Source organism: Sander vitreus, chromosome 7 (genome assembly GCF_031162955.1).
Source record: "Sander vitreus isolate 19-12246 chromosome 7, sanVit1, whole genome shotgun sequence".
Taxonomy (NCBI): Eukaryota; Metazoa; Chordata; class Actinopteri; order Perciformes; family Percidae; genus Sander; species Sander vitreus.
The window spans coordinates 6,100,757-6,114,886 of record NC_135861.1 but is presented as its reverse complement, the minus strand read 5'-3'; the positions used below and the strand labels follow the sequence as shown (position 1 = coordinate 6,114,886).

At 39.9% G+C, this 14,130-nt stretch overlaps 1 protein-coding gene across 1 annotated transcript in view; it reads left to right on the top strand.

Moving 5' to 3' along the window:
- The window catches only part of lhfpl4a (LHFPL tetraspan subfamily member 4a), a 28,757-nt gene extending 14,835 nt beyond the window's left edge, over nucleotides 1–13,922 (top strand). The window contains exons 2-4 of the mRNA XM_078253909.1: nucleotides 9,331–9,567; nucleotides 11,284–11,300; nucleotides 13,869–13,922. Coding sequence (XP_078110035.1) covers nucleotides 9,331–9,567; nucleotides 11,284–11,300; nucleotides 13,869–13,922 — 308 coding nt within the window. The remainder of the gene's footprint in view (nucleotides 1–9,330; nucleotides 9,568–11,283; nucleotides 11,301–13,868) is intronic.
- The last annotated feature ends 208 nt before the right edge of the window (nucleotides 13,923–14,130 follow it).

Sequence of the window (14,130 nt, the reverse complement as noted above, 5' to 3'; positions counted from 1 at the left end):
CATCTAAACTACACTTAGAATATAAGCCCAGGAACCATACAGTCAGTATACAATACTATCGAGTCCTTTTCGTATCCATTTAATATATTCATCTATCATCATCAGTCTCTTAAAATTGCTCATTGTTGTACATGATTTCATCTCTTCACTGCTTATACGTTTCTTTTGAAATACAAAAGTTCCTCTTAAGTGATGCTTGCTCTCTCTCATTTGAAACAACCCTTGGATACTGTTGATTATTTACTTTGTACATGATTTGTGCAGTTTTAAAGTCAACAATATCTTTGAATCTTAGTGCTTTTAGTTTGATGAAAAGTGGATTAGTTGGTGCTCTATAAGTGGTTTAATTTACAATTCTTAAGGCTCTCTTTTGAAGGATGAATATAGGTTCAGTGTTTGTTTTGTAAGTGTTTCAACACACTCACAAACATTAAGTAATGTATGGCAGTATGAAGGAACAATATGTGTACAATGAGCATTGATTTAATAGGTGTTTGGTTTTATACAGTATTGCAATTGATTTGGATATTTTGGCCATAATATGATGTATATGTGGCTTCCAACTTTATTTTTCATTGATTATTACTCCCAGAAATTTAAGTTGAAGTGGAGTGAAGTGGCAATAAGTTGCAATTAGTGGGGTTCCCCCAAACCTAACCATGCTTAGGGCCCCCAAAAGTCTAGGGCTGGCCCTGGCTGTGTACACCATCTCAATGTTGTCAAATCAATCATTAAACACAATCATTTTAGGATTATTGTACATTTGCCATAACGCTATAAACTGTAAACTTCCCAAATGTCAGAAAAACAGTTCTATATTATAAAACCACAATGATCAGAAGATCAGAACAACAACGCTACATGTAAAATCCAGTGTGGTAAACTGTAGTTCCAGTATCAGTGCTGGATCATAGAGATACTCTTCCTCTTATTATGAGTTAGATGGATTGCCAGAGGGGACCACTCACTGATCCCTCAGTATATCACAAAACTGCTTTGCGTGCCTCAATAAAAAACGATGCTTGGACTTTTGAGATGACACATTATATGGTTATGTGCAAGCCTCTGTACGCTTGCCAATCCTCTTTCCAGATTCAGGACCCGTGCCAGCAACTTCCTCCTCAGCCGGTGAAGGACACAAGGATGAGTGAGGAAAAGATAAAGGAAAAGGGAAAAGAAAGAGAGAGGGGACAGGAGTTGCTGGCATGGGAGTTTAGGGCTTTAAATCCCTAGAAATTGGTTTGGTAAAAGTATCACATGTAACATTTTAGGCAAGGTCAACAATTTGGTAAAAAGTGGAAATTTATGAATAAAAATCAAGATGTTATTGGGAGAGAGCATTATGCTCAGCTTACATTCCCCAATTATAATTAATAAATGACTATATATATATATATATATATATAAACAAAAAAGGACAGAGGGAGAATTTACAGTATGTAGTAGGAGTGACAAGGTGTAATGACAGAAAGCAAAACAGACACACACACACACACACACACACACACACACACACACACACACACACACACACACAAGGCTTGATCCAAACTCCATAAAAAGCTCTATATCAGAGACCGTCCATTAGATAGATGGAGGACAGCAGGCCAAGGTCTAGAAACTGTAGCAGAGGGAAGGGCAGACCTCAGACAAATTTATTATAGAGTGGACACGGTGATCTATTTATGAAGTCATGTTCACACCTTTTCACTTCTCTGCTCTGTGTTGGACTTCAGACTCCTTCCACAAGGAGGCCTATTTACAGGAGGTTACAGTTTGGTTATAAATACGGCCTTGTGGTTAGCTTTTAGACTTCTGTAAAATACAGAAGGCCATGTGATTCTCCACTGGAAGTTATGTAGCCACAGTAAATATATAATACATATATAACGGGATATCTCAAACACAGAACAAATTTAATCAATGTTACTAAATTACTCTGCCTATTTCTCATGCTTAATAAGAGTCCAGGCCTGAGGAGATCTACATGCCAATATTGACTTATAGTCATAGTGCCACCTGCTGACAACAGGAAGTCAGCCTTATATGACAAACATCATCCGATTTACATGAAAATTACATTGTGTGTGCACAGAGTCCGACGGTTGCACAAATGCATGGCCACGTCAACCCGTGTCCCATCGGAAATCCAGTCTGAATTTGAGTGAAGGGGTGTGTCTATGTGTGAGCGTGTGCTTATATGAATTACTTTGTATGTGCTCTACGTTGCATGGATTGTATGCTTTCATAAATTAACTCAGTCAGAGCACAGGACAAAGTGCTGGATTGCGTCATGAGCCCAGCTGCTCAGGACGAATACTGTGGAGCCTGGATCTGCTCCCATCAAAAATACTTCACACTTATATATAGTACACTGATTGTATTTTTAGACTTCTTATATAATCAGTTTTGGTTGTTTGTCTGGAATGAAGAAAATGATCTGTGTGCACATAGTAGATGAGAAAGTCTGACAAATTAGTTATTTAATAAGCCTATAAATAACTTTAGGGCACTATAAATAAATTGTTTCCCAGTAATTTCACTTAGTTGGATCACAAACATGTCCTGGCAACATCTTTCCAAATATTTCCATTAGTTTGATCTGCTTTGATGCCTTGTTTCTAACAGCTGACGGGCTGTGAATGCTGCGATAAAAATAAAAGACAGGAAGTGATGAACTGAGATGAGAGAAATGATACATGGAGTGAAGCAGCAGTTAGCCATCTTGCTTTCTTTCTCCTACTTCCTACGACCCGTCTTTCGCTTTCATTCTTCAGCTCTCTCTGTGTCTCGCTGCCTCCAATCCTCCCCCTCTGTTCGATCCCTTCTCTTTCCGCCTTTGAAGTTCGTCCCCTCCAAGTTCAGAATGCAGTGTCTTGAGAGATTGGGGGGGTGGAGGAAGGAAGAGGAAAACCCCCAACAACTTCAAAGGTCTTTTCTTGGGTTGTAGGAAGGTGGGGGCTATTCTTAGCCTGCCGGTGCCCACTTAAATGCTTGAGTTGAAAATAGAGGAGAAGTGCAGATAGAGTAAAAGGCATGTCACACGGTCATTACTGCCCTACAGTACTGAAAGAAAAGGATTTTCTACAATATGCTAAATATCTACATAACGTGTAATGATATATATTTTTGGAATTAATGAATTGTTGAATCACTTGTTATTTTTAATAGATTACTTTGTCTCAGAAAAGCTAACTAGAGGTGTTCAGTAAATGTATTATTTGCAAGGGATCTTCAAACTGAACCAACTGGATCAGTAGCTTTAAGCAGTGGAGCTCCTTTCACTGGTGACCAAGACTGCTGTTCTACTGCAGAGCATATGAATGGTGACGTGTCCACTTACTGTTGTATGTATTGATCACTTAGATGAAGAAAAAAGTGAACAAACTCAGCGGCTACAAATCTTTGAACTGAACAAAATGATATTAATCAAGTGATTCGCGGACACCTCCAAAATCTCAACAAAGCCTCGCTGACTCGAGGATCTAACCTGTCAGGAGGCGGGTTCTTAACGGATAAGAAAAAATATGTTTGTGTTTTTGTAAATGTTTAAAATACACAGCCACCTGAACGCTGCAAAAGGACTACCGCATGTGTTCCTTTACTGACGCTGACTGCTTTGTGCTCACCAGAGTAATTGCTCTCAGAATCTCACAATCCGGCCGCATTGCTAAAAAAATAGGCCCAACCATGCAACCAGCATGAGCCGTCAGACTAACAAACAGGTTGCGAACAAGGTAGGTTGTTTGGGCTGGGATTTTCTTGTTCACCTTCATTTTCAACTTCCAAAAAAAGTTGACCAACCCCCGGGTTTATCCGTTTTGTCCAACGACTTGTGCTTGTTGTCCCGTTGGACACATTCTTAGCAATGTCGCCCTCTTACGAGATCACAGCAATTACTTTCTTGAGTACAATTAACTACAAAAATGAAACCCAAGTATTTTCCATCACATCAAATGATATCACAGAGTAAGATTTAATTTCATGCCAAAACATGATTCGATTCATAAAATGTGATTTTTTTATTGTTCACAGCACAAACACACCATGACGTCTTATGTGTTTTAGGCTGGTGGACAATATCTCCACCAAATATAATAATAAAAAGGAACATGATTGGTTAATGAGCTGCCAACAGGCTGAAGTATTTTGCCCATCAGGATTCTTCATGTGGCTCTGTAACCACATTTTCAAAAAGCCCATGCTCAATATCTTTGAACGAGTTTCATGCCATATGGGGAAACATTCATCATAAACTCATAAAACATGTTACCTGCCACTCATTACTCAGTTAATGATGTTATTATCTGGTAACATGATTTCCCACAATTACTTCCATTGCTCTTCCATTCTTTCATTACTTACTGTATTATCATCATTATACTCTTTCTCATTACATTCTCTCATTACGCCTGCAATCATTTTGTCTGAGGAGCGATCACATTTTCAACTGGTGTACGTCTCAGCCTGAAATAAGACTCCTCATATTTGCATGGTGTTCTGCTTTACACAGAGAAGTGGTGACTAATCTGACATCCATGCCATGAGTTCACCACCCACCATTTTCTCATGATGGATGGATGGCTAGTGGGTGAAACATGGGGTCTTCAGAGGGAATCACTAATGCGACAGGGTTCAACCATATGACTTTACTTTAATATACTCAGATCCATCACCTTTAGACCCTACACGCACAACCTTTCCAGTCCAGATGAAATTAAATTGCCTGTTTGTTTTTCTGCCACAGCCTACAGACATACTCTTTACAGCCCTGTGTTCTCTTTTCAGGAAAAAAAAAGAAAAAGATTCGAGTGTCCAATGGCCTAATGGTTATGGTTATCATTTAACCGCAACGGGCCCGTGTCCAATTCTTGCCTGGGAACTTTGTCATACACCACTCTCCCCCTGTATTTCCTCCCTATGTTTATACTGTAAACTGTCCGATAAAGCACAAAATCAAAAAAATAAAATAAAGAAAGATATGGAATATTATTGTTTGTCTCAAAATAGGAATTCTTTGCACATAGCCAATCAAACCATTTCACTTGAATTTGCGTAGTCAGTAGTCACTGTTGTAGTATTGGTCGATGGTGAAACACATGCTGACTACGTTTACATGCACAATAATATTGTGGTTTTCCCTTATTTAAAAAAAAGACAATATTCCTTCTAAACTATAATAATAATAATAATAATAATAATAATAATAATAATAATAATAATAATCCACTAATGGTCCTTTTAACATGCAGCTGTCAAAATCTAACTTTTGTTTTTTTTATTTTCCACCGGTGGCGAACAAATTATTGGCTATTTGCTTTGTGTACAATACACAGAGCTAACCGTAAACAGACAAGAGGCTGTGTGTCACAAACCGCAGTAAAAACCCGAACTGAGATGCAATTGAGATCCGTTGAAAGCGCCAACGCTTACAACGGCCCTCACTTTCTTTTACCTACTCAGTTTGTTGTAACCAAACTAACTCCTCAATCCTCCGCAATCAACATTGAAGCATTGTAACCTACAACATTGTACTAAACTCACCTTCAGCTCGGTTTTAGCAGTGGTGACTGAGTGATACATGTTTGCTCTCCAATAAGATGATGTTCGGCCCAACAAACTTCTATGGTTGACTTGACACAAGGACAATGAAGCAAAAATAGATTTCCATTCAGTAGTGGCACATCCCATTAATGTGCTGTGTGTGTACTCTTATGACTTAAACGGTGTGCAATGCCTAATACTTATACCGGAAAACCGGAAAAACTTTAAAGTTCATAGAGGTCCAGACTAGAGCTTAGATCTGGCTCAAAAAATCAAGCCCGACCCAACCCGAGCCCGTGCACGTTGTGTCCAAGACCGGCCCGGCCCGACACATTAACTGGAATTATGAGCCCAAGCCTGATTTCAACCCGACACTTTTTTAATATGTGGACCGTTATAACTGACGTTCTCAACTACAATTCAGAGTTGAACTCTGTTTGAACTCAACGCATTTCTCTGTGAGGGCTTGCTTTGCATTCATGCTTGGAGAAGTAACAAAAGAGGACGTTGAAGGCTGACTATCATCTTTTCTGCCACGGCGAGCCTGCTTCATGTGTCTGTTCATCATCCAAGTCCCCGTTTTATTTGCTGTCATAGGCGAGCAGCGTGCCACACTTAGCCTAATGCACTCGACAAAGCCGACACATGTTGTCACTGCCCACGACTTGTTTAAAATGGTTCCATACTTCAGACTTTCCTCCAAACTTGCTCAAAGGTAATTCTCCTGTTTTTCTTTTTTTCTTTACATCCTCAAGCTCCATGTTGCACTTAAGCTCCACCATACAGCCCAGCAGCCCCGGTGTGATGTGTACGAGAGGAGGAGACTCCGCGCATGACACGTGTTGCATTTTGTAACTGTAGTCCAACTTGTGTAACTTTTTGGACACATTTGTTACTTTGGCCTAAATGTAGCCTATATAGATAATATTTCTGATTATGGCATAGCTTTCTCCCCACCCAATTAGGCTAATAAAGTAATGATTAAAAAAAACACAAATGCTTGATCAAGGGCCCGGCCCGGCCCGGCCCGAGGATAGTGGCAGAAAATAACGGCCCGCCCGGCCCAAAAGTTGGGCTTGGGTCGTGCAGGGAATCTAAACTCTAGTCCAGACCCTTGACATCCGAACGTCCCCGCACTATGTACTGCACCCTGACTTGCTGAACGATCTACCAAACTACCATGCTAAAACCAAAAAAGTGTGCCGCTAACATCAGTTTGCAGTCTAGATAGCTATTTAGATCATTTAACCACGTTAATGTCAGACAAAATGCTGTTTGTCCTTAGCTTGTGAGCTCCAGTTACCAGCAGGAGTTGGCTTATATTGTGTCTCAGCGCGCCTGCAGGCTCAGCTATCAATCAAACACATACACAAGCCTGCCCACTCTAAGGTAAAAAGAGCATTTCTGATGCATCTCCCAAGATCTTCTGTCATTTCAGTTGGACTTTAACGAACGCATCAGCTAATGCAAATCTTTCAAAAGAATTCTCTGTATGGACTCAGGAGTGATGCATCAGTAGTGTGTCTAAACTTGTTTACTGAAAGCTCAATGCAATAATCCTCTGTTTTACATTTCAGCCAGTGATCTGTGTTCCTGTAGGCCTAAGTCTCATTCCACACAACAGCTACTGTGTTTGAATGCTGCCCAACATCCTTCAATAGACATACACAGCACTTAAAATATTCACAATTGCACACCAATAGAGTTCCAGATGTTAAATATTTTGAACATTTATTGGACTAAAGCGTAATACTCACCAACTCAGCCAAATCTGTCTGACTTTCATGTGTATCACAAGTGATGATGCCCGTGGAAAAGACATATATGGCCTGGAATGAAGATTCAGTGTGATGTCTGCCATGTATGTTCCCCATCTCCCAGTGGAGCCCATTGCTTTACTTACAGGCCCTCAGGCAAAGGCTGACTGCTATTTAAACAGTTCTGGTGAGCAAGGTATATGGCACAATCAGCAACCGTGGTATCACAATCAGCTCCCCAGTGATGCTCACTCTGATGAATGAGCAGAGGTGTAAAGTAGAGATTACCATTTTGGTTGTAGTGTCGAAATTGCATGTATGCATTTCCCTAAAGGGCTTTGTACTGTATGTGCCTGTGGGTATGTGTGCACTCACTTTTGTTTGTGGGTGTGAGTGCATGCAGGCTTGTGTGCAAGGATAGAGACGAAGACAAACGTTGACATATACTATATTTAATTACCTCCTTTTGGGAAAGAAAATGCCTCTAAACTTTGTGAGCCTGTTACCTTAATGGATGACCTATTTGGTGTTACTATGTGGTGTTTCCTGGGATAAGCCTGTCTCCATGGTTGACAGTAGTGAAGGAAAGGTTATGGCTCAGATGCCTGTATATACACACACACACACACACACACACACACACACACACACACACACACACACACACAAACACATATACAGTACATAGAGTATGTGTGGAAGTGCACAACATGACCGATTAAAGAACGGATGTAAGTGCACCTACAGTATATACCAGTAACCTGACGCGTCAGATGGTTTGGTACACAGAGCCATCTGAGAAGTCGTCATTGGAAACCGTTTGGCTAAGGGAAGACATTTTCAAAAAAATCAATCGCAGCCATCCCAAACACCTAAACCTTGGCCGTAGCTGCCAGTAGCTCCTCATCGGATGCTGATTGGTCCGAACTGCTGGTTGTTACACACAAACACATTACTTGAAGCCTGACAAGACGGATTATTGTGTGATCTCGTGGTATCACTAGAATCCATCTGCCGTGCACCGTAAATATACCAACCCTGTCTCCTACAAATTTACATTCCCTACAACAAAACTGCATCCTCAGTTACGTCCTGAGGGGAATGCATTTTTTTTCCCAGATTACGTTTGTCTTTGACGTATCACAAATGAGTTTCTAATCAAAGACCGTGAAAGTCCATGTAGTGAAAACATACCCCTATGAAATGAGACACCACTTGGTTTCGGTTACGTCATCATACATCATCGCTAGCTGGCTGCCATGGAGTCCATTCAAAGCTAGTCAGAGAAATGCAGGACTGTTGTGCAAATCAGCAATGTAGCATTAGCGTAGCAAGATAGCGATTTAAAAAAATGTTTCAATTAAGAACATGGTTGCAAATATATATGTACAGGACTGTGTAGAGCACAAAACAAGACTGTCGTAATTTTTAAATCAATTATTTAAGCCGAAAATACTTACATTTATGATACTCTGGGTACCCCTTGGTTTCAAGTAAGCTCGTGAAAATGCTTCGCTTTTAAGGGGGTATCTACCTCTTCCCTTAGCCCTACCTTTCGATGAAAACAAGAATTGGGATAGCCCTCACTCACGTGAACATGCAAAACTAAGGGGAAGGGGATAAGACAGAGAATTGGGATTCAGCATTAATCTATTTTACATAATTTACATGCATAACTTTATAAATTTCTTAACAAACGTACTTATTTCAACCCAAACAATCATTCTATTCTAAGCAGGGTAACTGCACTATCACTATCAAAGGACTCAGTATAATATCTTAAGTCTCTGCTCTATTTGGTATAAAGCAAACCGACAACTTGCTTTTACCACCTCAACTTCTTATCTTCTCCTTCTGTTGTTAAAAAATCTCGTTGTCCTCACCCTTACTCCTCGCATCATCCTTTTTCTCCCTTGCACTCTCTTCTCTTTACCCTTCTCCACTAATCTCTGCCTTCATACCCCACATATCCAACTCCCCCAGTTCTCACTTTAACCCTGCTTCTCTCTTCCTCTGTGACCTGTTGCAGGAGTGTGCCTGGTGCTGGGTTGCATGATCTTCCCCGATGGATGGGACGCCGAGGTCATCCGGGACATGTGCGGGGAGCAGGCGGGGAAATACTCCCTGGGCGATTGCTCTGTACGCTGGGCCTATATGCTGGCCATCATGGGCATCCTGGACGCCCTCATTCTCTCCTTCCTGGCCTTCGTCCTGGGCAACCGGCAGACAGATTTCTATCTTGATGATTTGCAGACAGACAACAAAGGTTAGTAAAGGAATAACGAAACAGTCAGCATTCTCATCAGCTCTCATCATCATGATCCATGTAGAAGACATGAAAATAAGGAGCAGCATTGGTATCACTCTACAGCCCCATGCACATTGCATCAACGTGTGCAAAAATCCAAAAGTTGACAGATCTTCCCATCCTAGTTACACTTCCTAAGCTATGATTAAACAATCACTGTAGGAAAGGCAATAGGGAAAGCCTGGATGTTGTTTTTGTTTTTTTGTGGATATATGATGAAATTGAAAGAATGCTGTAGATCAAATCTGATCAATTACAAGATAATGACTTTTTGCAACATTACATAACTATTGGCTGGTTTCTTCCAACTTGAACCAATGCATGTGAGGGCCAGTGTGTAATTAGGGGGATCTATTGGCAGAAATGGAATATAATATTCATAACTATGTTTGAAACTAAGACTTGTTGTGGTTTTGTTAGCTTATAATGAGCACCGCCATATTTCTACAGTAGCCCAGAAAAGAGAAAACAAACACTGGCTCTTGAGAAGGCCTTTTACATTTTCACATTAACAAAAAGACACCGTAGGTTCTTCTATACGCTTGGAAAGGGAGGGCTGAGGGAAGGGGTCTGAGGGAAGGGGTCTTCAGCCACCGCTAGATGCCACTAAATCCTACACACTGGTTCTATAAGCCTTTAAAAACACATTACCATATAAACCTGTTTTATTTTTAGGCCTCAACTGTGAGGTCATTAACATGAACAAGATTTGCCCAGCTGAAAAATGACTGCACTCCAAACTGACCTCAGTAACTCCAGCCAAATTGCTTTCGGTGCTATGTTCCAGAGTGGGAGAACGTCCTCCAGAGGGTTTCTGACAGTTTGCACGATGTTGCATCAGGATGCGCGAATAGCATTGTTTCAGCTGTATGGAAAGAGAGGAAGAGGAGGAAAGGAATAGCAGAACTAGGCAGTGGAGGGGCAAGAATAAAAGACACAATGCAAAGCTATAAAAAGTCTCCCTACATAAGGATTATGTGATCGATGTTCAACAACACAAAAAGAAACAGCTAGGGTGAAAGAGATAGAGAGATCTATGACATAATACATAGACTGAGATATATACAGACAGAGAGCAAGATAGAATGAAGGAGAGAGGAGGAGTGAGAGGAAGAGACTGAGAGATAAAGAGAGAAAAGTGACATAAGATGTCTCAGTTCTCCGACGGTCCATCTTCATGATGGTTTCCATGGTAACTGGAGATATTCCAGAGCGTGGGCGTGTCTTTCTGTTTTTATCTGATTAACCTCATTGACAGTCTCAGTGATTTTACACATGAAATGCATCTAATGCTTTTTTAGCTGTAGCTTCTTTATATCAACTGATAAAACAAAACTGTGGGACAACCTATGAACAGTCCATGAAAGCTTTTGTTGTCCATGTAGGTGACATAGATAAAAAAGTAAACTGCAACAGCATTAGGTCCATAATGCGAAAAAAAATGTGGATTTACATTCAAATATACTGTTAAGAATTTCAATAAATCAACTATGAGAAGCTAATAAGTGAATCTTAAGCTGGACATAGGTTAAAACATTATTTAGTTTTTTTACCCATACATAATGGTTAACTCGTACTTACATAAGCAGATTCATGTTTTACACAAATATGCAGTTTTTTGTGCTCTTTCCTCATCGTGTGTATGCCAACACTTTTGTTCTTTTGTCTTTGCAGATTTTGCTGTGTCAAGGGTAAGTTGACTTTTGCTTCGTAGTTTTGTGTCACATTATGTGTGCACTATTTTGAGGATTACGTTTACATGTGCCTGCGTGAAGCCCCATTAGCTTTTGAGCATTTTACAGTGCCCAGCCACTTTAGCGGACAGTGGTAGTGAAGGAGTCTTTTGTCCTGCTAGTATTCATCAACAATCCCACAGATTGGGAATCCCAGCAGATTGTATGGTCATTTATTACTGCTCATACGAACTGGACCAGACCTGGCATTGCCAGACTAATTTAAAAAATGCATATCAAATCTGGAACCACTCAGTTCATTTGAGATTTCCAAGGAGCAGGGCTTGACATTAACTTTTTTGATCACCAACCACTGTGGCTAGCGGTTTTACAAAAGCTACTAGCCACTCAGCATCTTCGCTAGTTTTATTTGAATAAAGTTGACTATGGTTTGCTACAATTAACTTGAAGAACCAGATTTACAACCCTTTTAAATGTAAATGAGCACTGTAAACTAGAGATGTAATCGGGCCTTAAAAATTAGGCACGACAAGGCCCGAGCCCGACAGAATTCGGCCCGAGCAAGACAAGTACATTTTGATTTACAGCTTTTTAAAAGCCCGAACCCGTTTACAGCCCAACATTACTCAAATGTGCGCACGCAAACAGCTCTTTTGCCTTTTGTCAAGAATGAGTCATTTATACTTTTTTTAACATAATTTATTCATGACTAACGTAGGCTATAGGCCACTTGGAAGTTGTAACAAAGAAATAAAATAAGTCCTCCAGAGGCCAGCCTCCGTTTCACCTCCTCAGCATCCATTTTCGCGCTAATCGAAACGCATCACCTGACCCCTCATTTACCACGCAACCCGGAGTGCAAGCCCGAGCCCGTGTAAAATGACGGGTCTCGTCGGGTTTGGGCAAAGATCTTCAGCTCTACTGTAAACATCTAAATCAAGACTACATAAAATATAACACTGCAGTCATCAAATATCCAGCTCTGATAATGTGTGTAAAGATCCTTTTTGTATGAAAACATGCAACCGAATAAGACACAGCCATAAAACAGTAGCTTCTTATGCATAGGCTAAGTGGTGCAGGGGTGTAGAACATTTGTTGAAAGTAGTTGAAAGTGTATGGAGCACGCTCGCGTGTCACTAAGCAGCCGGCACGCGCCCTCAGTGACGGGAAGCGGAGCACACAGACCAAATGTCCTGCTAAATTGTCCTGCTGCACGTTCTCTCTGTACTTCTTCTATAAACCTATTCCTTATACAGTCTATGACCTATGTAGACGTAACTGTTGCCTCGGCTTGAAAGCTAGCTTTCACTATCCACAAAAATCTAATAGCTTTCAGTGTACAGCCTGACTTACGTTAAGAGCTGTATTTACAAAGCTTTGCTCTGAAGCAGCTTTTCTGGACTTCGTACTTCGCACTTAACTGGAGTTACATAATAAATGTTGCCTACTTATTTTAACCCATTTAACCACATTACAGTAAGTGGTGACACTACAGGTGAATAGAGAAAATAAATTTTAACTAGCAGTTAATTGTTTACATTAAGATAATAGTTTTTGTATTACAAGTTTTCTGAACTTTTATGTTTAATTATGCAAATTAGACATTGTCTAATTAAATATGTGCTAATTTGTAATTAAAAGTTTGGATAGAATGTTTTGGTATTTTTCAACGTGGACCCTATTTTCCCGTGCAATGGTGTCTAAGTGACTAATGTGAATAAAAAAATCTTTGAAATATTGTAATCTTTTTTCCAGTGTTCCAGTTTTGAGTGAGAACGCTGTAACCGGCAGCCAGGAACCGGGCTGCAATGGAAAATGCACACTGTCAGTTTCCATCCACTAAAAGTGCTGTTTTTGCCACTGAGGCTCAGATTATTATTCTAAGTGTCTGACAGCATTATGGAAAGGATCCCCACAGAGATAGACATTTTATTTTAAGAATAAGATCATTTTTGTTTAACATGAAACAGCCACAAAATCACCATTGCCAAACCCACCAGCCTCCATTTATCACTTAGACACAAAAACATAGGAAAATAAGGGTCCAGGTTGAAAAAAAAAAGCTAAGTTACCCTTTAAAATATTATTTTAAGAAGCAAAAAAGTGGAGCAATGGTATGGTATTTTTGCAAATTAGCACATATTTTATAAGATAAATATCTCATTTGCATAATTGAATGTAAAAGTTCAGAAAACTTGTAATACAAAAAAAGATTGTCTTAATGTAAACAATCAACTGGGGAAGTTTCATGGTGATATATGTTAGTTAAAATAGTTATTATAGTTATATATATAGTTATATAGTAGGCCTATATACCTTTAATGTCACTACTTAACATGGGCTGCAATGGGAAATTGTGACATCACCGATTTCATTATTTTTGTATTATACTTTCCACAAATTGGATCTCTTAGGACTTTTTATATGTTATAGAGGAGACCTTTATGACTAATAAACATTTGTTTTCCATGCTTGTACTACATGTGGATTCGTGATTTTCAATTTATTTTTCATACGTCTCTAAATCAGTACAATAAGAATCTTCCCTGTTTTTTTTTTCAGATTGAGGTGCGGGACAGAAGAGAGCCAAGGTATGGAGTGCAGCGTCTTCACTGAGACAACAATGGCACTGGACAACGTGTCTTCTCTTCTCTTCTCTTCTCTTCTCTTCTCTTCTCTTCTCTTCTCTTCTCTTCTCTTCTCTTCTCTTCTCCATCTGTTTCTTTCCCTCTCCTCTCTTCTCCACCTCTATTCTTCTCTTCTCTCCAATGATCAGGATATCACCCAATCTTAATGCAGACACCAAGTGTACAGGATTCTGTAA